Source organism: Procambarus clarkii, chromosome 7 (assembly GCF_040958095.1).
Source record: "Procambarus clarkii isolate CNS0578487 chromosome 7, FALCON_Pclarkii_2.0, whole genome shotgun sequence".
NCBI lineage: Eukaryota > Metazoa > Arthropoda > Malacostraca > Decapoda > Cambaridae > Procambarus > Procambarus clarkii.
The window spans coordinates 17,536,110-17,562,819 of record NC_091156.1 but is presented as its reverse complement, the minus strand read 5'-3'; the positions used below and the strand labels follow the sequence as shown (position 1 = coordinate 17,562,819).

Genomic DNA, 26,710 nt, shown 5'->3' with positions numbered 1-26,710 from the left:
TCTTAACCCTGCATCTTCTTATGCACCTTTCACAAATTAAGGACGACGAACTAGAAAACAAGGTCAGAATAATTATAAAAACCTTCTGATTCCATATTCTGAAGAGCTGTTAAATTTTGCTTGTATTATTCATGACATATTTTGTTTAGAAAATAAATTATCTTCATTAAAAAGTACTGTACCACAAAAATAATAATTGTTCATTAATACATTACACGTTTGTAAACCATTTGGGAATGGTATTTTATTGAATCGGATTTCTAACTTCTGGAAAGAGGCTGTGAAATCTCATACTATACTTCCCTTGCCTCTATTTTTACTTCAGAGTATGGATTCAGTATAATTGATCTCTTCAGTAACAAAAGTATGGTGGAACCTTGATAGATCGGATTACTTGGGACTGGATCCAATCCGAATAATTAAGATTTTTAAACATTTTTGCTATTTATCACCAGATTTTGGGTATTTTCTTATTATAGATTATAGAACACATAAATAATAAATAAATTACTTTAAATATGTAACTATTTTTTGTAGGAGCCCCTGGTGGCTACCTGAAGCTATCCTAGATGAATCCTGACTACTGGGTTATATTGGTCATTGTAGTCCATTTGGCCTACTAGGGACCGGAGCCAGAACTTGATTGCCCTCATGGAGGCGCCGAGAGGAGACTTATTCTTATCACCTCACCAGGAAAGCATTCACAAAGGTCAGCAAAGTATTATGGACAACTGCAAGAGTCATAGCAAACGAGGCAATTAGACTACAAAATGACTCGGCAGTCTATTCAGGAGAAACGGTGAACCACTCAAGCTAGCATAAACCCATAAGTTTATGAGTTCATTTTCCTGGATGCTCGGTTAACACTGCCTTTGCACCCACAGTGTAACTTCTCTGGCATATTTGGGAGTTTACTACCTTGAGGTCTGACCACTGGGGTGGGGTGCCTTGCTCTAGTCAGTGAACATGTACTACCTCCTCTGGCTTTAAGCTCTGGGCTGGGGGGTGTTCTGTTTGGCTGTGAGTCATGTGCACTAGAGTTCGTGCGCACTTTGTTCAAAGAGCACACTGCAGACGCCTGTTGTAGCCATGTTTTTTAGACTGTTTGGTGCCAGTTCTTCTGGTAAGTGTGTGTGTTGCCTGGGTGTCCTGCTACAGTCACCACCTGCAGGCTATGGTAATTCTCTTGTGAGTCTACGGCATAGTTTGTTATGGTTTGACTTGTCGAGTCTGCTCTGTCAACATGCAAGCTTGTGTGCTTGTCGTCATTCTACTGGCTGGCAATCACTCTCTCTCTCTGCCTCCACCAAGTTGCCTCTTGGGTCAGTGACACCTGCATTCCAGAGTCCTTCATCATAAATGCGCATAGCATTTCCACTCTGTCAGCAAGCTTCTCACCCATGAAGTTTGCCAGACAGCTGCCTCACTGGTTGTTTCAGCAGTTTGTGGTGTCAGGGCAGGGTTTGCTTGAGGTTTTGTCTAGTGTTCTCTGGTGGTGATCCATCGAATTTGACAGCAAAAGTAATTGAATCGGCTCTTCCCGTCGAGATGCTGAGCTTCTTTTTTCACAACCACACTTTCTCTGGTACTTCTTCATACAACAATTTTCTGTCCTGGATGCTGGTCATGGACTACAGCTCTGCCCCAGGGCCATTATGGCTGGCTTTTGGGGCTGGGGGGGGGGGGGGGTTAGTAAGAAGGGTCTGTGTGCCCCCTTCAGCCCTCCTTGGATGTTGATTTCTTCATTGGTGGAGTCTTTTGCTCATTTAATGGGTGTTTTAATTCCCCTGACATTGCACATTCTGGTTTTTCTTGGTGGTCCCCTGTGGTTTGTTTCTTTGGAGCTTTGTACTCGTCTTCACTCTGGGGAGGAGGGTCCTATTGTCCCATGTTGCACCTGTTTTGGCTCGTGCAGGTCTATTTTGGTTCCTCCTGTAGGGTTCAGTCTTGCTGGTATTGGCCTCTTTCATGTCCTGGTCGGCTTCAGCTTCTTGCCTGCAGTTTGCAGTTGTCTGTTTCTCCTGGCTGGTTGACACCCCTCATTTCATATGGGCTTTGCAGGAGTTCTTTTGGACTTGGACACTTCCTTGACATGCGTCCTGTAGCCTTCCATTTGTGACTACCTGTTTGTCTGAAGCTCTTGTAGGGTTTTGCAATGCTCGTTTCCCACTTGGTGATTGTCTTGTGTTTTGGATTGTTGTGAGGTGAGGTGTGTTGTTGTCCTGCTCTGTGTAGCATGTCCTTGGTCACTCGGCGGTTGCTCAAGCAGCTGTGTTGGAGTTTGAACTTTGCCGTGCTGGTTTATCCGCAGGGTTGGCGTTTCATTACATTCAACGCTGGATTTTTGCATGATCCTTGGTGACCTAGTTCCAATTTGGGTTTCATGTGCTGATTCCTTTGGTGACTAGCTAGGCTGACGCACAGACCGTGGGTGGTCCGTGTGTTAGATGGCTAGGGATCTGGGTCTTTCCAGCTCGCTGGATGTGAGTTTCTTCTGGGCTAGTGGATGTCCCACTTGGTTCAGTCCTGGGTTGAGTTAAGGTTGGGTCTCTTTAGGATTCTTGACTGACATCTCAAATAGTCTTAACCATTTGTGTGGCAAGCAGGTGGGTGGTTGTTTTATTGGTGTCCCACCTGCATCTCTTTGCAGTGTTAATGTCATTGCCTGGCACTTGTTTTGCCTCTTCAGTCCCTAATCTTTCTCTAGTGGTGCATGTTCTAGGGTTCTGTTCCTCATGTCATGGATGTCTTTGGTTTGGCATCTTCTGGCTGATATTGTTACCTCTTATTGTTAGGCATTGGCAGAGCCATCGCTGCTTTCATTCAACATTGCTGATGTTTCAATGCCATTTCACAAGTTGTTTTGGGCGTTTTTCTCCTCCAACCAGCTCATGCTTCTCCTGACCTGTCTTGGTCTTTCTTTCCCTACCAAGTTCTCGGTTGCCCCTTTGGTCGGGAGTGTTCTCTTGGAATGGTGTTTTTGTTGACTCTTGCTTACAGCTGTGGTATTAGAGAGTACATACTCATCTCTGGAGGTTGAGGGGGGAAGGAAAGGGTTGTTCCTTTGACCCTGGAAGGCGATTTGTTCATCTGCCCCCTTCTTTTCTGGCATTGAATAAACTGGCTGACTTCCAGGAGGGATCCTTTGGTAATTGATGCTTGGCAGGTTTGGCTGGGGATGCATCATTTGTTATGGCCATTTAGCTGCTGCCTGCATGTAACACTTCAGCTTTAGTGGCTGCCTTGTTGGTTGCCCCGTTTTTTTTTGGTACCTGTTCCTATTACTCAGGTTGTTCACTGTTTTCATGACTGAGTAGCCAGTGGTCTGCTCTGAGGACCGTAGTGTTGGTTGGGTTGCCGCATTGCTTTTCCTGTAGCATGGCATGGGTTATTTTTCTGTTTCAGAGTTTTGGTGTTAAGATGGGGTCCTAGCACCTCCTTGTTAGGTTCTTGTTGGTCCCTGTAGGTAATGTGTGTTACTGGGTCTGGTTCCTGGCCTGTGATATGTTCTTCAGGGTAGTATCTGCTGTCTCCTCCCTGGAATATTCCTTGATTCCTTTCTCAGTGATTAGTTAGCTTGAGGGAGATACAAGGGGGCTCCTTCCAGAAAACCAACATTGAATGTTATGAAATCTCAAGTAGAGCCCCAGTGGCCCCCTGACTCTCTCCATCCCTACCAGGTTTAGAGGTTTGGCCATTCAGGGTGCATCAGATCTGGACTGACCTTGCAGTCAGCTGTGAGCCAGGGCTCTGGGCTGGCTGGTGGCAGCTTGCAGTAGTAATGGGTTTACACTTGTTTGAGTGGTTCACTGTTTTTCCTAAATAGATTTACTTGTTGTTTAGCAGTCTCATTGGCTCATTTGCTATGAACTTTGCAGTTATCTGTAAAGCTTCATTGACTTTGTAGATGTTTTTCCAGTGGGGGTGACGAAAATATTTTCCCCAAATCACTGCACCTCTGTGAATGGGTTAGGTTCTGGTCTCGTATAAGCCAAACAGTCATGTGACTAATGTGACCAGGTAGTGGCGCGGCATCTCAACAAGATAGCTTCAGGTAGGCACAAAGGTTCTACCAGAAAGTGGCATTTCATTACATTCAACACTGGATTTTTAAACTTACAATTCAAATAAATAAATAGAATAGTCAGACCCATTGACCTAGATTATCTTAGTTTTCATCCAACAAATTCTTTTCAGACCATCATGTTTTTGTTTACTATCAAGGTTCCACTCTTGAATAAATGTTCATATTTTTTGTTTGTGACTTATCCTACAAGTAGAGTGCAGTCTTGTTTGCCATAAGCTGTGTTTCATCTTACACGTGTATATCTGTCATGGAATTAACTGTTGATTCTCCTTAATAGTTTTTTCTCTGACTATTCTCACTGCAGCAGCACTTTAAGGTTTGTTACATTTCTCAGCCTCAACATCATTACATAAAAAAACTGACATGTTTTCCCATATCAGGTTTTATTACCTGGTAATTTATTTTTGTCCTGCTTTCATTCTACTTTCACTTTGTATGTGCTTGCAAAGTTAAACCTCTCACATTCCAAGTTGTAATTTTTCAGCACCAGCAAGAATGAACTGCTTCTCTAAGTAGTGAACATTCCAGTATGTACTGTAAATCTCTTCAACAAGTGCTGTGTTGGTTCTCCTTCAAAACTCTAGCATATGAAGGCATTTTACAGGAGTCTACACTCTTGTTTTAAATTACAAATAATAAGTTATTTTATGATGGGACTGACACATTAATGAATCCTATAAGAATTTCCCATATAGAGCATTCTTTTTTAATATTTCACCAAAAAATTATATTATAAGATATGGTAAGACAGATTGAAGATACCTTTCATGATTGTCCTAATGACATCAAACCACATAAGGTTAATTTTTTTTTTATACAGGATATAGATAAAGTATATTCTATAGGCCAGTATTAACTTTTAGTTCTTTTTTAATAAATCTTATGAAATATTTAAGACTTGGTGTGTGTGTGTAAATTTTGTACTTTCAGAAATATTTGTCACACCGTTTCATCTTGAATATAGCATTCAGTTGTTTTCCTAGTACAGTGTTTTGGAAGCTATGCATTATATATTAGACTGCAAAAATGATTATCATGTAAATTACTTGTTGGTCATTTAAACAAAAATATGTGAGTTTTATACCAATTTAAGTTATGTTAATTTAATAATATTCTACTCTTGATACTTTAAATTATTTTTTCTGAGGGAAGCCCTGTCAGCTCCCCAGAGCTATTCAGGCTGAATGAATATGTATATCTTTCTGGCATCAGTCAATGCATGGAGTTCTTACCTACCGGGGACCACGAGCCAGAACCTGGCTCCCTCTAGAGAGGCACGAGGAGCAATGGCCTATAGAGACCCCCCTGTGGTTGAGAACATTCTATGTCTGCCATCGACCGGGATAGGCACCCCAAAACAAACCCCTATTCTGGTAAAACTATTGTGACCGAAGGCTGAACGAGTGGACAGAACTCCCCAAATGAAAATTAGCAAACTAGCAAGACGTCATCATGTCGCCGTGCCGCTGTCTGTGCAACCTCCCCATTCCCGGGAAGGGAAAGGGGGAGCCCCAGATCCACCCGCTGGCGACCCAACCTTCAGTTCTTAGGCTGATGGAAGTCTGGTGCGGTCATGCCTCAGGCTCCAGTTTTTGTTTCAGTTCTGCTCCTTGTGGTGTGGGCTGTCTCTACAGGTGGTGTGTGAGCCGAGAGTGATATTCCACGGTACTCGGGCTGCATGCGCCTAGGGTTCCCTTCCCTAGGTGCCCTGTAAGTACTGCCCTTGGGGCTTGGGGCCTCCTTCCACAAGTCACCTCGGGATCTACCTCCGCTGTGCCGTTTACTGCTCGGTACTTGGCCGCCCTTGGGGTCAGCTTGGTTTTTTTCTTAGCCTTGTTTGTCTCTGGGTATGGGGTAGTTTTCATCACTGGTAGGGACACAGGGTACTGCACAGCTAGTTTTCACCTATGAGAGCGGCCGGTTCTGTTCCGCCTGGGTACGCTGTCCTCTTGTTGTTCTTGGGGTATATATATTTATATATCTATATTTCTGTGTTTGGTGGTCCTCCCCGCTTGGTCCCCGTGAGTGGACACGTCCCGGAGGGTTCAGCTTTTGCAGTTTGTTGGGTAAACTTGGGCGCCGGTTTGCAGAACCCTGCCTAGGCTTCCCTTAGCGTGTAACCATGGCTAGGGTCCCTCGGAAACCCCACGGGGGCTACGTGGTTCGATAGATGCGACCCCTGAGTCCCCCCTTGCATCTTGTGAGTTTGAAGGTTGCCCTGTCCCCTTGTCTCAGGGTGAAACTCGCTTATTTTGCTTCCGCCATGCTGCCTGTTGGGTCAAAGATTGTTTTCACCCGGAGTCGTGTGACGTGTGTTGTCTGAACTTGCTCCCATTCGCCAAAGCCACTGATAATGATGTGCGGGGTGCAAGCAGTTGCGGCGTTGTATGCTAGGTTTAGGTTGCTGCAACGCTCTAGGTTGGTTGCAGCCCAGGATGCACTGTGACTGCCTCATTTTGGTTAAGGGGTCCAGACTTGAGGGTAGGAGTCGCTTCGGCTCCAGTTCCCTCCACTCCTCCTCGTCCTTCCCCTTCTGCTGTGCATACTTCCTTCCCCTTCCTTCTGGCTTCGAACCGTAGGCGGGTTTCCGGGTTGGGGCAGGGTCTGGTTGGGTTGAGACTCGGGCGGTCTCGGGGGTTTTCCTCTTCCGGGATGGCGGCGGAGGCATTCCAGCCTGTTCTTCCAGCCGTGCCGTATGGGTTTGACCAGTGGGCTGCCTTCCTTAGTGTTTTATATGGCTGCCCCAGCTTTTACTTGTGGGGCTGGGGCTTTGGGGGGAACAACTTGGCCCCGAGTCCTGCCGTAGGGGTTCCCGGGGTTGGGGAGGGGTTGCCTGGGGGGCCTAGACCCCATTTTGCCCCACTTGGGGTTTTGTACCCTTGGAGCGGGGCTTGTAGTTCCTCAGAGTGGGGTTTTCCCTTCCCCTCTGCATTCATGTTGGTTTCGGGTCTACCCCTCCCTGGGTTCGGTTCCGTGTCCTTTCGGGTCCGTTCAGTTCCGTCTTTCCTGGGGGTGCTTTTCCCCCCTTTTCCTCACCTTTTTCGCACTTATGTCGCATTACTATTCCCTTCATTTCAGGATCCTTGCACGTCCCTTGGTCTGGGGGTCTTTGGACCCGTATGTGCCTTCGTGCGCTTGTGCTTGTCACGGTTTTCGTTGGTTCGTGAACCTTTTCGGTACTTCCGCTGTTCTTGGGACGTCTGTTTACTTCCAGTGAGGTTTCCCTCTGGTCCTTCTTTTGTTTTCACATCGTTTCTCCTTCCAGTTTCGATATTCCTCGTATTTGTTACCTTGCCTTGTATGTATGTACATACACCTTGCTGGTATATGTACAATATGTGTACATACGACTGGTGTACGAGCCGCCCAGAAGACAGGTAGTGCGGTTCGTACCTCGGGTGCTGGGGCCGGGGTGATCTTTTTGTTTCTGGGCAGTGCACACATGTGTGGGTGTTCAGCGTTCTTTCTCGCGGATTCTACTCGGTTTTCACTCCTCTTCTTTCCGGTCATAACCCCTTGGATACTTGGTGTTCTGAAGTGAGTGAGGGGGCAGCTCTGAGTGGCGCCGCTTCTGCCTCTGTACTGCATGCACCTCGTCTTCTTCTACTGGGCTCGCACCTCTGGACGTTCTCCACTAGGAATGCTCCTGTTCCATTGTACGGCTCCGATGTGCCGTGACACGGAGCTGCCTCTGTTTTGCAGGTGAGATTGTACTGTCTGGCGAATCTGTCGGCTGAGTGCTGGTTCTTGCTGTTTGGTGGGGTACTCGCCTCATTGTACTCGCCTAGTTGTGCTGGTGGGGGTTGAGCTCGGCTCTTTGGTCCTGCCAATCAACTGTCAATCATCAGGTGTACAGCTTCCCGAGTCTACTGGGTTTTATCTTCTCTACATTTGCGACTGTGTATGGAGTCTGCCTCCACCATATTTCTTCCTGGTGCATTCCATTTACTGACTACTGACACTGAAACAGTTTTTTCCATGTGTCTGTGGCTCATTTGGTTACTCAGCTTCCACCTGTATCCCCTTGTGCATGTACCATCCGTGTTAAATGATTCATCCTTGTCTACCCTATCACTTCCCCACTTGACAGGGTAGCGTCATTGGCTTCTAACAGGGGTGTTAGGTGTTGTGTGTTTTGCTTGGACACTTTGCGCGTGTCTTACAGTGACTACTTTGTCCGTGTTTCTTGTTCTTGTTGTACTGGGGGACACTGTCCCGCATTTCGGTGCTTTTGTTTGTTTTTTGGCGCCTGGGTTTTTTCTCGATCTTTGGACATTCCTTCGTTCCCTCGGTCCGTGTTTGTGTCCTCCTTCCTTGACATGATCTCTGGACACTCCTTCCTTACCTATCTTTGGTGCCTGGGTGCACCCTGATATCCTTGGTGTGTGTCTGTGTATGTGCGACCTCCCACACCACACGTTGTGGTTGGTCGTGTACATTGCGTTACCGGCTGCTACTTGGTCCATATTCCAGTCTTTTCCTTGCCTATTTCTGTTTGTTTCCCCCCTCTATGCTACACGTGGTTGTGTATCTTGGTTGGTGCTTATTGGCTATACTGTTAGACGCTGGGGTGGGCCTCTGTCCATGTTCAGTTCCCTGATTTTGGACTACCTCGGTGTTCAGTTTTGGTACCGAGTTCACTTTTTCCTTGTTCTCCCTTGTTGCAATGTCTGCGGGAGGTTGTGGACTTCCGGTCAACCACTCCTGCCCTTCTGGTTCCTATTCTTGCTGTTCCTTCTGCTCTGTTCCGCTTGTTGTCTTGGGCGTGGTTTCGCCTCCAACCTGATCTTGCACTTCCCATACTGTCCTGGTCGCTGGCCCAGGTGGTCTATTTTCTTCTCCTCGGTTGTCATGATCCCTTCGGTTCTGGTGTATTTTTGTTTTTCAGGTCTCCTTCTTCTGTTGGTGTTCACCTCTAGAGGTCGGGTCGTGGAGTTTCCGGCTCTCCTCTAGCGCTTGTGTTTTTCTGCCTCATAGGTCCTCGTGGTAGGTTGTTCCTTTGATGCAGTCTCCTTCTTGGGTGATGTTTGGGTTTGCTGCTTCCTGAGAGGTCCTTGGGTTGCTGCTTGGTTGGTCAGGCCGGGGGTGCTTTCTTTTGTTGTTCGGTTGTGGCTCTTCCCTGTTCTCTGCGCGTCTTGGCCTCTGGGGCTGTAGACGCATTTTGGTTTGCTCGGATTCCCTTACTTCCCTCTTTCCTGTTCTGGGGTTCGGGTCTCCCGGGTCGTTGGCAAGGTCCTTTCTTTTCGTCTGTGGTCTTGTTTTATGTTAGGGCGCATGGCGTCCGCCTACCGGATCCTTCCCTCTTTTCCTTATCTGTAGTGAGGTAGCTCCGGGGAGCCGAAGGGGCTCCCCCCAGAAAAACAGCATTGAATGTAATGAAACAACATTTTCTGGGTGAGTTCCAGAGGCTCCCCGGCATCCCTTCCTCCCTTCGGTCGGCGGTGTTTTTCTCGCTTTTTGACATCCAGCCTAAGAACTGAAGATTGGGTCGCCGGCAGGTGGGTCTGAGGCTCCCCCTTCCCCCGCCTGGGGAGGGGGGGGGTTGCGCAGACAGTGGCACGGCGACATGATGACATCACACTAGCTTGCTAATTTTCGTTTGGGGTTGTTCTGTCTACTTGTTCGACCTTCGGTCGCAATAGTTTTACCAGAATAGGGGTTTGTTTTGGGGTGCCTATCCCGGTCGATGGCAGACATAGAATGTTCTCAACCACAGGGGGGTCTCTATAGGCCATTGCTCCTCGTGCCTCTCTAGTTGGGGGCCAGGTTCTGGCTCGTGGTCCCCAGTAGGCAAGAACTACATGCATTGACTGATTCCAGAAAGATATACATATCCATTCAGCCTGGATAGCTCCAGGGAGCCTCCGGGACTCGCCCAAAATATGGCGTTTCACTACATTCAACGCTGATTTTTTTGTTCACATGTTCATGATTCCCCTTCTAATGCTGTACTAAATTATGATGCTTTGTGCGTACTAACGTTGATGTATCTTCTTCCTGTTGCTTATCAGGAGGTGATGGAGCTTGCTAAGTCACCAAAGTCACCAAAGGTATTAACTCAAAATAATTGTCTCCTCACATAATTCTTATAACATGTGTTATATACTGTATTCGTTGTGTGTGCAGTTATAATTTTGTGCAAAACATATGGGGGGGTTGGTTAAACTCTGATAACTGGTTATGAGATTATTACACTTACCAGAACTGCATTGTGGTTTGTAATGGTGCATGAAAATGAAGGTAGTTTTATATATGGTGTTTATACAGTGTAATGACTGCAAAACAATGTTTATTATTCTAAACTTATAATATGATGCTCATCTTAGTGACACAATTATATTTTAGCATTCCAATGCTCCAAACATTTTATTTCATAATATTATTACATATTAATATAGAATAATATTACTGCAATGACCAGAGGAAAACGTATCAGAGACATTAAAGTAAATATGTAATAATGTCTTTGTTGCAACTCCTGCCCCACACATTGAATCGTGACATTATTGTGAGATTTCCTGGCTTCACCATGGCCAAAGTAAGTCGTATGCAGTACATTTTTTTTTTTGTTTGACCAGGGAATGCATTTTAATAATTGTACTGTATTTGAAGGAATTTTTTGTGTGTTTTTTCTCATGTACCATGGTGTTGTCTCTTACAAACAAGGGTGCAGCCCAAGGGCTAAGGCTTTCTTCTTGTTGGCTCTTGCTTCCAGCTTAAGGGTTGCTGAGCCTCAGGCTCTTATTCAAGGGTTCTAAACCTTTTTTTTTTTTTTTTTTTTAAGCCTTCTCTTCAGACAAATAAGGCATTGTAGGGCTTCCAGATTGGGGTAATTTGGTGATGGATGCTTGGTTGGTTTGGCCAGGAGTGCGTTATTTATTGTGTCCAGTGGTGGCTCTTTGTCACTGCCTGCAATCTACCAGTCCTGTCTCAGTGGATGCCTTGTTGGTTGATCCGGTTTCCTTGTTCAAGTCTTGCATTTCTCAGGTCATCAGTGTCATTAAATCTAGCCAGCCTGTGGTCTCCCTCTCGGGCCCATAATGTTCACAAATAAATGGCTTTGCCCACTGTCTTCTCCAATATGTCCTGGACTGATATTCGAGCTCAATGGTTTTGGGCCATCATGGTTCTGGTATTCCAGTATTTGGTCAGTATTCCTGGCCCAGTTGGTCATGTGTTGCTTTTGGCCATGTCTTTTGGCCTGGTTTCTCTTCTTTATTCTAGAGTTTGCTGCCTCTCTCCCTTCCTGCTAAGTCCTGTTTTGTTCTCTGTAGTTAACTACAGAGAACTACTGCAAGTTTCCCCCAGAAACCCAGTATTGAGTACAATGAACACCTCTTTCTGGAGGAGTCTTGGTAACTACGCTCTGCTACGAAATTGTTGAGCCGGTCGGCCAAGCGGACAGCACGCTGTGCTTGTGATCCTGTGGTCCTGGGTTCGATCCCAGGCGCCGGCAAGAAACAATGGGCAGAGTTTCTTTCACCCTATGCCCCTGTTACCTAGCAGTAAAATAGGTACCTGGGTGTTAGTCAGCTGTCACGGGCTGCTTCCTGGGGGTGGAGGCCTGGTCGAGGACTGGGCCGCGGGAACACTAAAGCCCCGAAATCATCTCAAGATAAGAAGATAGCCCCTGATTCCCCCCCCCCCCCCCCATCTACCTCCGTGTTCATTGGTTTGTCATTTGTTTGTTCATCAACTGAGATGGAAGGCGCCTTGGGCCTGGCCACTTGTTGGTGGTATTCGGTGCTAACAAGTTGGGACCTAGTTTGAGTGAATCCCTTGTTCTACGTGAATTGCTTGTGGAGTTGTTTGGCAGTTTCAGGACTTCATTTTCTGTAAACCCTTCAGTTGTCTGTTAAGCTTTGCTGACTCTGGTGGCTTTTTCTGGTGGGGTGGTGCATTGTCACTTGCTCCCTGCACCTCTATGAGTGGGGGGGGAGGGGGCAGGCCAAGACCATTGGCTTTGGTTTCCGATAGGCCAAACAGAACTTTCTACAACTGATGATGTTTTAGTATGGAACACGCTTGGTAAAATACCTTGAGGGAGCCACCAGGGTTCCACTTGAAAGAGGTGTTTCATTTCATTCTTTTTGTTGAATTTTCCAGTCCCTCAGCTGTCCCTGGTACTCACATAATTGAGACAGTACTCTTTCACAGCCAATTATGAGACTGTTGATGCTGCTCCTGTGCTGCTACACCAGTGATTGTATAGTTTTGCTGACTTTTATAGAGTAGTCTTGAGGTTTAACTGACTCTGGTACCACTGACTTTGGTCAAGTACCTTTTGAATTTCTTTATCAAGGCCTCCATACTGTAGCTAACTGGGAACTGAACATCAGCTGTGGAACTGTGCTCAGTATGACAGCTTGGGTACATGAGCAGAGCATTCTGTACAGTATCTTTTGCAGAATTTGAGCAGATTGGGGTGGTTAGTGTAATGTTCTGTTGGGAGCCCTTCCGACTCCCTGGAGCTATCTGGCTAATATGCGATACATTAGACCAGGGCATTAGTCAATGGATTTCAGCCTACCGGAGACCAAGAGCCAGAATGTGGCCCTCTCAGAGAGGCGCAGAGAGCAATAGCCTTTGACAACCCCTCCCCCGTGGTTGGGTTTTTTTCTTATTTGCCATCGACCAGGGTTAGGCACCCAGAAAGGAGAGAGCAGTGTCACTCCAGCTTGTGTTCGGGGTGGATGTCACTTCTGCCTCATTCTGTTAACTTTCTCATGCTTTGTTCTGTCCTGGTCCTTGGACAGGGTGCTCTCCACACTCTCTTCTTGTTTCGTGATGGCACCTTAGGTTCAAGATTGTTTTCCAAGGCCCTCTTTCTGTTGGCATTGGCCTCTGGAGGTCGGGTTGGTGAGCTTTGTGCTCTCCTCTGGTGTAGGTGTTTCTGCTCTTTCGATCCTGGTAATCGGTTTGTTCGGTAGCAGCCTTCTCCTTTTCTGGCAAAGAATGAGATGGCTGCTTTCCGGAGGGATCCTTGGGTCATTGATGCTTGGTTGGTCAGGCCGAATGTGCATCATGTGTTGTGTCCGGTTGCGGCTCTTTGCTGATACCTGTGAGCCTCGACGTCTGTGGCTGGGGATGCGCTGTGAGTTGATCTGGTTTCCATTGTTACCTGTTCCAGGGCTCGAGTCTCCCAGGTCATCTGCATGGTTATTAAGTCTAGCCAGACTGCAGTCTATCCTCGTGCCCATGACGTTCGGAAGTTTGCGGCTTTGGCTTTCGTCTTTGGCAACATGTCTTTGGCTGATATTCGGGTGCTGGGATTTTGAAGGTCGAACAGGGTCCTGGCCGCCCATTATATGGTCACTATTCCTGGTCCAATATTCCTATATCATCAGAGCTTGCCATATTTTGTGGTCTGGGTGGCCTACTATATATAAGTGGCTTATATAGCTATGCACCCTAAATTGGCCTTGCTCAGAAATTTTCCCTACACTGCCACATTTAACATTAGTGAATCCTCATTAAAAAATGTACTGTATTTATAATCTGTGAGGTTTTATAATACAGTGGGATAAACACTAGAATAAACAGTGCACAAAGCAATTCACTGCTGGTTTAAACTACCTAACTATTGTCCTGATCCTTTTATGTGTAGTGGCAGGCATTTTCACAGCCCATCTTGCTTTGATGCTTGATGTTGCATCAGTTACATGACTGCATCTGTATCTTGTTGCACTAGTTACCCTTATTATTCCTACTTTTACCTGATTAGAAGGTACAGCAGTTTCTAGGTGATGCAAGGCTTTCATTTTATGCTGTTAAACCAGGTGTTCCACAAGGCTTCCCTCTCTTGAGGATGGGAAGGATGAATAAATCTGGGTTATTCATCTTAACGTTATGTTTGAGATGCGATTGTTATCCCTGCTGTTCCTGCAGCAGTCTGTGGGTATGGTCTGCTCATTTCTTAAGGTTTGGGGGTCATTTTGCCAGCTGTTTAAGGGTTAATTACCACCTCTCCCTAGGTTTTGCCTTGGTCATTGGGCATACCTTCTCTCTTTCCCTTAACTGTGCTCAAATTTGAGTTAATAAACTGGAGGTGATTAGTGGCATGAGTAATACTTTTCAGGTTCAAGTTACTTCTCTTTCTGGGAGTAAAGAAAGATCCCTCTAAGAGAATAATCCTCTTTATCAGGATTTGTCAGGGCTTGAGGCTGGGGACCAGAGGTTGGCATGGGTGCTACCATTTAGTGGAAATTGGGGGGGGAAGGGAGGGTACCAGCTAGGTGGATAATTGGTGTTTGCAAGATTACTACCTGGCAATCTTAAATGATGGCTAGTAGGGCCTGGAAAGGCTTCGAGTAAATGTTGTTTAGTGTGGGCTGGATTGAGTTTTATCCAATGCCTTTCTAAGCAACAGCATGACCCAACAGGGACACCTGGAAAGATTTTTGTTACATTTGTGCAGAATATCATCCCATTCAGACTATGATTTATGCAGTTTTTCATATTGACTCAAAACTTTTCTTTTAATGTAGAATATTATTACTAATAGCATGTGCAGAGCATGATTAATGGATGGAAGTATTTTAGAAATTTGGGTTTCTTTTTTAATATTAATCATTTGGCTAAAACTAAGAGGACAGTTGCTTTTATTATTATTGTTATTATAATTATTATTATTATTATTATTATTATTATTATTATTATTATTATTATTATTATTTAGTAATGGTAATGTCTTCTCACAGACATAACAACATAGGATAAAAACCCACACTTGTGTATTTGTGAAATTTTTGTAAGGAATTTACACAAAGTCTTTTGCAGTCTTTTGAGGACTGTGTCAAAGTCAGAGTGTGTGATTAGGAAGAGACTTACATCTCAACGTCTAATAAAATTGGATTAGATGTTGAGATGTAGGTAGTAGTGTAAACAGGGGCCAACTCGCTGCAGATATGCTTTTTCCGATTGCAGCGAGAAGGCCCCTGGGTTTTACCGAAAAAACGCTCCTGCAACGAGTTGGCAACAGGGTTTTTAAAAAAAAAACACTCCTGCAGACCTCTGGCCCGTTCATTTTTCATTACCTCGGCGATGCCCGGTCCCTGGCGATGCCCGGTCTCCAGCCTGGCAAAGTCCACGGGGGCGTTTTCATTTTTTTCCAGAGGGAACCGTTATAGCACAGGGGTGTTTTCAAATTTTTTTTCCCATGCTGGTCGTTGGCACAGGGGTGTTTTCAAATTTTTTTCCCCGACTGTCGGTCATTGGCGCATGGGTTTTTGACATTTTTTTCCCGACTGCTGGTCATTGGCACAGGGGTGTTTTGAAATTTTTCTCCATGCCAGTCATTGGCGCAGGGGTGTTCTCAACGTCTAATCAAATTAGATTAGACATTGAGATGTAAGTCTTGTTCTAATCACACACTCTGACCTTGACAAAAAACACAGGAGAGTGCAAAAGACTTGGTGCAAATTCCTTACATAAATTTCACAAATACGCAATGTAATGGCTGGTATATAAAGTTTAGCTTTTGTTGTTATTAATGTAAATATTTCTCTTAATTAAAATACCAGTTTGTTTTATTTGTTTTAATTTTTGTTTCATTTGTGTTTGAGAGTATGTATTAGTAAATGAGTGTGATTCTGTGTGTAAAGCTTTCCCACTTGTTTTCATGAGAGGAGCATCCCTGCACTCCACGAGAGACAGAGGGCTGAGACTCCACACACACAGGTTGTGTGGTATGTGCTCGTGAGGTACTCGCCTCACTGTATGAAATTATTGACCTCCATTTATATCTGAGTGTCTGGAACAATAATCGTTAATCTGACAAATGAGATTTTTCCTTGTTAGTGTATTATCCCTTTTCCTGTGTTTAAATAAATGTAATGCATGCACTTTGATTGTTTCTCGAGTCCCGCCAATGCAAAAATATGGTACCGGTCCCATGTGGTCATTCTCGTGTTTGAAGTGTTTATTAATGCAGATTGGTTCTACATCCCTGGTTTAAAGTACATAGCTATACAGTACTATAAGCCAGTAAGGTCGGGTTTCGCGAGTTCGTACTCTAGGGTACAGCTTACCAGCCCATGCCCTAATACACAAGTGTAGGTTTTTATCCTATATTATTAATATTATTATTATTATAAATTTTTTGTAGTGGTATTGTTGTATAGTAGTAAGTGGTATAAGAGTATAGTAGAAGTACTGGTAATAGTATAATAGTATAGTTGAAGTACTGTACTGTAATAGTATAATACAGTAGTGAGTGTTATAGTAGTACAGTAGAAGTACTGGTAATAGTATTCGTAATAGTAAGTGGTAAAATAGTACAGTAGAAGTACAGGTAATAGTATAATTGTAACTGGTATAATTGTAAGTGAAATAATAGTACAGTAGAAGTACTCGTAATAGTATAATAGTAGTAGTAGCAGCAGTCGTTGCCACTGTTGCAGTAGTTTAACTGTTTTAGCAGTTTGGAATGCTGTATACGCAAAATGCTAATGGTAGATCATATTACAGGGAAGTAAAGGGAAAAAACCAGAAATAGCATCAGTCCTAGCGCCATATGATGCCACTAGCAGTAACCAACTCAGCCTACAGCGTGGACAGCTGGTCATGATTCGCAAAAAAACTGCTTCTGGATGGTGGGAAGGAGAACTCCAGGTAATATTTAATAGTACTGTGTATGTACATGAATTAAAACATAAATATGATAACATTTATGGGGTTGGGGGGACGTAAATTTGGACAGTTAATAGTTGTAAGGCTCGACTCAGGAACTTAATCCCAGGAAATTTATCGATGCAAGTATTTTATTTACGCATGCTTAAACTTGTGCTGGAAAACTAACCACATCATTCGTGACACCTAAAGTGTAACATGCTGTAGTTACTTAGTGCCCATATCTCAAAAAGCACATCAGTAAAGTTGAAAGAGTGAAAAGGCATGCTATAAAGTAGCATCTTGATTTACATTACAAGAGCTATTAACCCCTTAACTGCGCAGCCTCCAAATATGACAACCCCCAGTGCGCAGAAAATAAAATCTCTGGAAAAAAATCTTTTCTGTTTTGAAAGTGTCAAAAACCCTTCCCTGAGTATATACCCTTCCCTGAGAAGGCACTGAGTATATGAAAGTGCCAAAAACCCTTCTGTATAGTAACAGAAGGTCGAAATTGTACGTACTTTGGCTGCAATGGAGTCCGTAAGTTTGTGCGTGACGTCATCATTCCCTGGTCGCCCATGGAGTACGCCCCCGGGACCAGTAGGGCGCTCGGAGCAGGATGCGCGAGTTGCCGCGAATATATTTTTGTTCATTTTCTGCGTACAGTTCCAAATACATTTTATATGCTTTTACGTGCCAATCCTATATATAATGAACATGTACACTATATTATGGCAGTAGAACATCCGTACTGTCCGAAGACACTGTTATGTGCATGACATGTGTACACATATCTGGCACATATTTCCATTTTACCATGCTAATTTATGTATATATACAGTCTATTTACACACTATACACTATCACACACTATATACATTCACCATCAGCACACTCAGAACTCCGCGAGTGTCAGCTGCCATACCCTCACTCCTCCAACATCCAGTCTCTCCCTCACTTCTCCAACATCCAGTCTCTCCCTCACTCCTCCATCTTACTCGCCAATGTTGCTCCTCCCACCATACTGTTATTGTTTGTATTACACTATTTACACATGTTATGCATACCTATCTACATGTTTTATTCACCAGAACTATGCAAGTAAGCCGGTACTGTGTCCAAACTTTACAGTGGCCACCATACACTGCATGAGAAATCACACAGAAGCCAGCAGACGACACTACGATTATGTCACCTCCCTCACAAACATAGCTCCTCCCAACGTACTCCTATTGCTGTTACTACACTATATACACACATTGTATATACCCAAGTACAAATGTGTTCACCATAGCGAACCACTAAGCTAGTATGATGAGCAAAACAAGAGTGGCTGCCACACACAGTGAGGCTACCTCGATTCTCTCTCTCCCTCCCTCACCACAATTCCTCCTCCCACAATACTATGCACAGTGCTTATTATCACCACAATCCTGGTCACTAAATCCTGTAAATACATAATTGACCACAAGTTTATTTTGTAAAGGAACCTAAGAAGTCGCTTGAAGGTTCCTAGATGGACGAAATAATGCTGTGGTGCTGTGGCTAGTGCTGTGAACATCGTGAACAGCATTGAATCACTAATATTTGAACATTGTACACAGTCATTATCACACTCGGGCTCTTCTGTAATAGTATCATGGCTAAATAATATAAGTTATATATATTTTTTGACATTATTAGGCGATGCTGTGGTCACAAGCTGAACAGCAGTGCTGTGAGCTCATGCTGCGTGCGCCGGCCTTGGTTGCTCACTCAATACTGAGGCTCTCACACCCGAGAATGTGGACCACGATTTTTTTTATAGATGGCGTCTGTTTACAAGAGCCCTGAGGAAGCTGATGTGAACCCCGTATAGCCGCGAGAGTTTTGAATGGACCATGAAAAATACAAATACCCGGAGGCGCGTAGCGCACCCCCAGACGTGGGCCTGCAGGTGCGTTGCGCAGTTAAAGGGTTAAGGAAGCATTAGATGTGCAAAAACCGGTTGAAAAAAGAAAGAGGTGACATAATCATCACATACATACTAAATTGTAATGAATGAAGAAAATTTATTTGAAGAATGTTTTAAAGCTGCATTATCAAGAACAAGGGGACTTTAAATTTAAGCTAAGAAAACAAAAGTGCCTATAAAATGTGTAAATACTGTTTTGAAAATGATGGAATAATTTAAAGGAGAGAGTAGTGTATGCCAAAACCAGGAGCATAGGTCTCATTATGTAACTTATGCAATTACACATTCTATATCACCACTGCCAGCTGCAAACGACATCCACCAGTGTCTATAAAAGATTACCTTAGCTCAGCATCTGTGGACAGGGTTGGCGCTGTAACAGTGGTGTCACAAGAAACTTGAATAAATAGAAAGAATGTGATTACAGTATTAAGATAAAACATATATGTGTAGATAAAATTTGGAGAACATAGCAGGAAATAAGAGAGAAAATCAGATCTTGAAATCTAAAGGAATAAATTTATAGGAGAAAAACAAAGTTAAAAAAAAAAAAAGAGCTGTGAATAAGGTTAGGTCAAGCTTAGATGCTACTTCATGTGAAAAGTTAGGCAAGGACATTTAGCATGGCAAGGATATTTGGACAGGTCGGAAAGAATAAAGGAATAGAAGAATGTAAAGTGGAAAATTAAGCTCACATAGGCTTTGGGTGACTGGAACAAGTCGGTTATACTGTCTTGTATCCAAGTAAGGGAGTTATAGTTGAGAATTAAGATGTATTAGGAAGGGATGATTTTGACAAAAGTTTAAAAAACAATTGAAGAGTTAAAGTAATCAAACAATTTGTAGATTGCAAAAGGATTTGCAAAACCTAATGGTTATGCAAGACATTGATAGTACTGTATATCAGCAGAGACATATTAAAGGGAGGAAAATATTATGATCATAAATTCATACAATCCAAAGCATAATAATATATAGACTAGAGATGACTGCAATAATAAAGTAGAAATGTTATTCAACATATAGAGGAAGAGGTTTTTGAAGTACAATATTCCAAGTTTATACAAGAAAGCAGTCATGGTGAAATATAAATATAATTTACAATAAAATACTGTACACCATTATTAAGACCAATGAAAACACTTTGGAACACAGACTAGATTTCCATAGAGAAAAGTACAGGAATGAGAAATAGTGAAAAAAACTGATTTCAAGAGAAGACACTACAGAGAATTTTACAAGTTCTTTAATGTAGTTGATTACAATGATTTATTGATAGGTAAGAAAATAAGCAAGATATCTTAAGGTTATCTTGAGATGAATTTGGGGCTTAGTGTCCGCACGACCCGGTCCACGACCAGGCCTCCACCCCCAGGAAGCAGCCTGTGGCAGCTGACTAACTCCTAGGTACCTATTTACTGCTAGGTAACAGGAGCATCAGGGTGAAAGAAACTCTGCCCATTGTTTCTCGCCGGCGCCCGGTATCAAACCCAGGACCACAGTCCAGTGTTCTGTCCGCTTAGCTGCCGGCTCCAGCCGCCGCCATCGGCAGATATATGCCAAATTTTGAGAGAGATATGATAAAGGTACGACAAAATTTATACCATTACAAAGATGCAGAACTATGAAGCAGGATTGTTTCAGCAGACTGTGAGAGGACCAGATAACAAAAGACAAAAAACCAGTCTTGAATGTAATGAAATGTCATTTTCTGGGTGAGCCCTAGAGGTTCCCTCGAGCTATAGGACTGATATGCACTATATTAGTCTGGGGCTTCAGTCAGTGTAGTTCTGCCTACCGGAGACCAGAGCCAGAACCTGGCCCCCCTTAGAGAGGCACACCGAGCAATGGCCTCGGGAGACCCCTTGTATTTGGGGGGTAGTTCTCGTCTGCCATCTACCAAGGTTAAGCACCCAGAAAGGTAGGCATCTCAAAACAAACCCCACATGGTAGGAAATTGCAAAAACCCAAGACCAAACAGAGAAACAGACCTCCACATAGGAAACAAGCAATCGTCATTCACCGCCACTGCACCGCTTCTCTGCACACCCCTCCCCACCCTACTCATACCTCAGTTCGGAGGCTGAGCATTAAAAACGAAACCGCCGACCAACCGAAAGGAGGGAAGGTGCCGGGGAGCCTCCGGGGCTCACCCAGAAAATGGCGTTTCATTATATTCAACGCTGGTTTTCTGTGGGGAGCCCCTTCAGCTCGCTGGAACTATATAACCAGAGAAAAGTAAAAATAGTGACTTAGTCGGGAGGCCGCCGCATCGTGTGGATCAATTCAAAGGCGAGACAACTGGCTGCAAACTGCGACTCGAAACCACATATGAATGACGTGGCCCAGGAACATTACCAAATAACGGGCGGCCAGGACCCTGTTCGACCTCTAAAACCCCTGCGCCCAAAATTCAACCCATGACATGTTGCCAAACACGGCAATCAAAGCAGCATACTTACGAACGTCATGGGCATGAGGGGAGACCGCAGGCTGACTAGACTTAATAATCCTGCGGACAACCTGAGAGACTCGAGCCCTGGAACAGGGCAAGAGAAATTGGATTAACCCAAAAGACGTCCACAGCCACAGAGGCTGAGACACGCAGTTAACGGTGCAGAGCTGCACACAACACATGATGCACCCCCCTTTCTCTTATGAAGGCTAGTCGGCTTACCAGAGCTGACTGGTTGGCTTGACCAACCAAGCATCAATAACCCACGGACCCCTCCGGAAGCCCATCGTCTCGTTCTTCACCAGAAAAGGAGACGGCTGCAACTGAACAAAATGACTACCAGGCCCAAAAAAGCAGAAATCTCTGTGCCGGAGGAGACCATGAAGCTCACTGACCCGACACCCAGAGGCCAGTGCCAACAGAAACAGAACCTTCTGGAAGCAATCTCGAACGGTAGGGGCCACCACAAACCAAGGAGAAGAGAGAAGAGAGAGCACTCTGTCTAAGGACCTGATGGTTAAACCAGCACATTTAAGTGCAGACTGCTGCACAACAGTTTGAGGAACTGCCAAATGACACAGGACCCCCCCCCCCCCACCCACCAGGAACAGCAGATGGCGAGACTGTAGTGGTGGCAGCAATGCCACAGGAGGGAAAAACATGGAAGCGGACGAAGAGACCCACACGAGGCCGAGCCATGTCCAAATCTGAAACGGAACTAGATGGAACTTCCCCAAGGTCACCAGGAACCCAAACCCTGGCGAGCTGGGAAAGAACCACCCCTCTTGCGAGCAGACAAGCAGACTGGCTGGGAGCCCCCACCAACCATCTAGGTAGGCCAAAAAGAAGGTAACGAAAACAAGAAGCACACCACCCCACCATGAAACCTAACCAGTCCCTGAACCTAGGATGAAGGGACATGTCAATACACATCCCAGAGGGCCAGACACACCATTGAACAACTCGGCTCCAAAAGAAGCCAGATCTGAGACAGAGAGGCCATCCGAATGAAGGGGCAAGGAATTCAGCAGTGCAGATGGGACAAGTCCAGAAGAACATAAGATCCGCACAGTCCCGTGACGGCACAGGAACAAGCGGGGAAACCCACCTGAGGGACGAGGTCATTGACCACGCCTAGGAGCTCCCACTCCAATATGACCCGACGGGTCTCAGGGGGAGAAGCCTGACCCGCCAACTCCGAGACTGAGAAGAGGAGGAGCCACCCAATGCCACCATAGGCCAGAAGACACCACCCAAAATGCACACGATTCGTGGGACCAAGCGTTGGCAAACAGAGCATGCCTCACCCCCATCGTGGGTCAACGGGGTGACCTGTGAAGGGGCCGGCACCCCCTCCGAGAACCTGACCACCGAGCAGAGCAAGCACTGCACAGACCAGGCGAAGAGAGCCCCTGAGGAGGCAACCGGCACAGAAGCAGTCAACTAATGCCCACCTCGACTAGCAGAAGTTGAAACCCCAGCATTCCTAAACGCATGCAGCCCTTGGTACACTGTTACTCCTGGCCGGTCGGCCGAGCAGACAGCACGCTGGACTTTTGATCCTGTGGTCCCGGGTTCGATCCCGGGTGCCGGCGAGAAACAATGGGCAGAGTTTCTTTCACCCTATGCCCCTGTTACCTAGCAGTAAAAGAGGTACCTGGGTGTTAGTCAGCTGTCACGGGCTACTTCCTTGGGGTGGAGTCCTGGTCGAGGACCGGGCCGCGGGGACACTAACATTAGAAAGTTTGCTGTCGCAGCATGGTTGATGGTTGGAAACAAGTTAAGTGAGTAGGTGGTGGATATCAAAACCATCAGTAGTTTATTTAAGAGACATATGACAAAGAGTACTGGGAAGATGGGACACCACAAGCACAGCTCTCATCCTGTAACTTCACTTACGTAATTACACTTGGGGAATAACCATGAGCTTAGCTCTCTACCTGCAATTACAGCTAGACAGCACCAAATAGGTATTAACACACACTGTCAGCAGTAACTGTGAGATTATTAGGGTAGCAATGTAGCATAAGTGTAAGACTGGACACATGAGGCATCAGTCATAAGTGATCTTGTCTGCTACTTACAGATTTTAAAAATAAATTTTTGATAAATGCAGTCAATATTATTATTTTAGGCTAAAGGCAAGAAACGTCAAATTGGATGGTTTCCTGCCACCTATGTTAAGGTTTTGGGTGGATCCTCTCGCTCCACTCCAGTATCAATGGAGATGACCAATAGAGAAGATGCTCCACCTGATGACATACAAATCCCAGAAAGCACAAGTACTTCACTAACACAAGTTACTATTACTCCACCTACTGATGAGCCCATGAAGGGTCCTAATGATGCATCTAACGGTAAGTTTAGTGTTGTTTAAAAAATGTTTTTTATATGATATTGTTACTGATTCATTTCTCACAGTTCAAATACTATATACTTAAGTTTGAATTTTAAATTAAATTTGTAAAGACTGAGCACCATTTTATGTTGAAACTTTACTGTATGAAGAACTGCATTTCTTATCAATGCTTTATTTGTGTTTTTGTATGTTTAAAATGTAGCATATGCTGTTGTGATGTTTTGTGTCTAACACTCAAATATGATGATGATATTTGTCCTTCGAATTCAAAGTTGACCATGATTTTAATATCAGGTAGAAGAATGGTTGTTGTGTGTCCAAAGATGGCTAATGAGAACAATCTGGGTCCAGAATGTGTCCCACATATGGGACATAGGGTGGGTACTGCTGTAGAGGTGGAGGTTGCTATAACTTTGCACACGGTGTGTTTCCTCTGGGCCTCCACAGTCCATCTGTTTTGCTGCATGGACCCCTTTAGTGACTGTGCTTCACTAAGTCGGATCGTCCTGAGCAAGTAACTCCCAAGTGCTGTGGTTGATGTCAAAGTCCTTGAGGGTCACTCTGAGGCAGTCCTTGAATTATTTCTTGTGTCCCCAACTGAATGTGTGCCCCTGACATAATTCTCCATACAAAACCTATTTTGGCAATTGCCTGTTAAGCATTCTGACATCATGGCCCGCTCATCTGGCCCGAGATTCTTGTTAGGGGGGGGTATAGATGCTGGAAATACTGGTTCTTTCCAGAACCTTCATGTCCAGGATTTTGTCCTGCCACCTAATGCAGAGGAATATGCAGTGACAGTTTAAGTGAAAGTGATTGAGCTTTTTGATGTGTCTGCTGTAAACAGTCCAGATCATGCTGGTTTACAGGAAGGTGGTGAGTACTACTGCATAGTAGACCTTCAGTTTAGTGGTAAGACTGAGGGGCCCCTTCTTCTCCCAGACAATCTCATAGAATCATTCAAAGGCAGCACTTGCCTTGGCGCTCCTATTGTTGACTTCTGTGTGTGTGTGTTCAATGCTCTTGAGAGTATGGTATTAAGATAGGTGAAGTTTCATCGTATGATATAATTGTATCATATTCTCTTAGATTAATCCAAAAGAGTGGACAGAGAGAAAAAGTATAACATACAGTAACACAATAGTCAGTATATTCTTCAATAAATAAGAGGGACAGAGTGGAGTTGTATAAGGTAAAGGGTGATTGTAATAGAACACTGCTTGAAAACCTCACAAATCCAACCCCAAACATCATCCTGCTTGGGGACTTCAACCTACAGCACCTGAAATGGAAGACCCTAGCTAATATAGTTATATCAGAGAGAATTCTGGGAAGTAGCCTAAATGAACAGGCACATGCAAATGACCTGCTATGGATGTGCGATAGGTTTGCCTTAAACCAGTAAATAGTAGAACCAACTAGGAAGGAGAACACGCTGGACCTCATTTTCACCAATAATGATGAATTGATCAGGAATATAATAATTACAAATAACTGTTACTCAGATCACAACATAATTGAAGTTCTGACAAGCATGGGGAATAGACCTTCAAAACCAGTCCCGATTCCCGGTGGAGGAGACTTCAGCAAATTCAACTTAAATAATAAACAGATAAACTGGGAGCAAATAAACCAAGACTTCACAGAAATAAGCTGGGAAGAACAGCTAGAAAATGCAAACCTGAACCAGTGCCTGGAGAAAATAAGCTCAGTAGCACTAGAAATATGCTCAAACCACATACACCTAAGAAAATAGAGGAAGAGATGCCGATTGGAACAGGAACGTCGTTCCCTATATAGGCGAAGAAAACGAATCGCGGAACAACTTGAGAGTTGCACCCTATCTCAAGAACGACGAAGAAGGTTAGGTAGAGAAATAGAAACAATTGAACTTAAGCTACAAGAATCATGCAAAACCCAGAAGAGACAAAGAGAGCAAAAGGCCATCAGTAAAATAGAGAGAAATCCAAAATATTTTTTCTCCTATACAAAATAAAGATAAAAAAAATATATCTAGTATCGGGCCCCTGCGAAAAGGAGATGGAACTTTCACCAATGACAACAAAGAAATGAGTGAGATACTGAGGAAGCAGTACAACTTTGTTTTCAGCGAGCCACTAAACACTAAAGATTGATAACCCAAATGAATTTTTCATGGATATGATACCAACATCAAATCATATATCAGATATCACCCTATCCCCACTGGATTTTGAAGAAGCCATAAACAGTATGCCTATGCACTCTGCACCAGGCCTTGATTTTTGGAACTCTATATTCATCAAGAACTGTAAAAAAACACTATCACAGGCTCTTCACATTCTTTGGAGACAAAGCCTAGATACTAGGGTTATCCCTGATATACTAAAAACAGCAGAGATAGCATCACTCCATAAAGGAGGAAATAAGGCAGAGGCAAAAAATTACAGACCGATAGCACTAGCATCACACACAAAAATCTTTGAGAGAGTGCTAAAAAGTAAGATCACAAAATACATGGAATTACAGGATCTCCATAACACCGGACAACATGGTTTCAAAACAGGGCACTCTTGCCTGTCACAGTTGCTGGACCACTATGATATGGCATTAGATGCCATGGAAGACAAACGAAATGCTGATGTAATTTACACAGATTTCACAAAAGCTTTCGACAAATGTGACCATGGTGTTATTGCACATAAAATGCGTTCCAAAGGAGTTACTGGAAAAATAGGCAGATGGATCTACAATTTCCTGACTAACAGAACCCACTGTGTAATAGTCAACAAAATAAAATCCAGCCCATCAACTGTGAAGAGCTCAGTTCCCCAGGGTAGAGTGAGTGCAGTGGAATCATCAGTCAGGAGCAGAGTGATGCAGTGGAATTATGCTGGACCCATAACCCAGGGGTGGTCCGTAAATCGAAACTAAGCTCTGCTACAATGATGTTTTTGGAGCGTCCTCCGTTGCCTTGCAGTCCGGAGTTCCACCCATGGCTCAAAATACCATCTTCTTTAGGGGGCCTGGCAGCTGAGTGGACAGCGCTTCAAATTCGTAGTTCTGAGGTTCCGGGTTTGATCCCCAGTGGAGGCGGAAACAAATAGGCAGAGTTTCTTTCACCTTGATGCGCCTGTTACCTAGCAGTAAATAGGTACCTGGGAGTTAAACAGCTGCTACGGGCTGCTTCCTGGGGGTGTATAACAAAAAGGAGGCCTGGTCAAGGACTGGACCGTGGGGACGCTAAGCCCCAAAATCATCTCA

General features: G+C 44.5%; 1 protein-coding gene across 17 annotated transcripts in view; it reads left to right on the top strand.

The window, feature by feature from the left end:
* The window catches only part of Dap160 (dynamin associated protein 160), a 264,887-nt gene that overhangs the window by 95,181 nt on the left and 142,996 nt on the right, over window positions 1–26,710 (top strand). For 9 of the 17 annotated variants that reach the window (XR_011224723.1, XM_045747362.2, XM_045747357.2 and 6 more), the window contains 4 exons: window positions 42–62; window positions 10,099–10,137; window positions 16,556–16,699; window positions 23,243–23,465. Coding sequence is in view for 16 of the 17 variants with exons in the window: in XM_045747362.2 (XP_045603318.2) it covers window positions 42–62; window positions 10,099–10,137; window positions 16,556–16,699; window positions 23,243–23,465 (427 nt within the window). In the remaining variant the exon portion in view is untranslated. The remainder of the gene's footprint in view (window positions 1–41; window positions 63–10,098; window positions 10,138–16,555; window positions 16,700–23,242; window positions 23,466–26,710) is intronic. The other 8 variants (XM_045747358.2, XM_045747356.2, XM_045747353.2 and 5 more) reach the window with 2 other exon arrangements.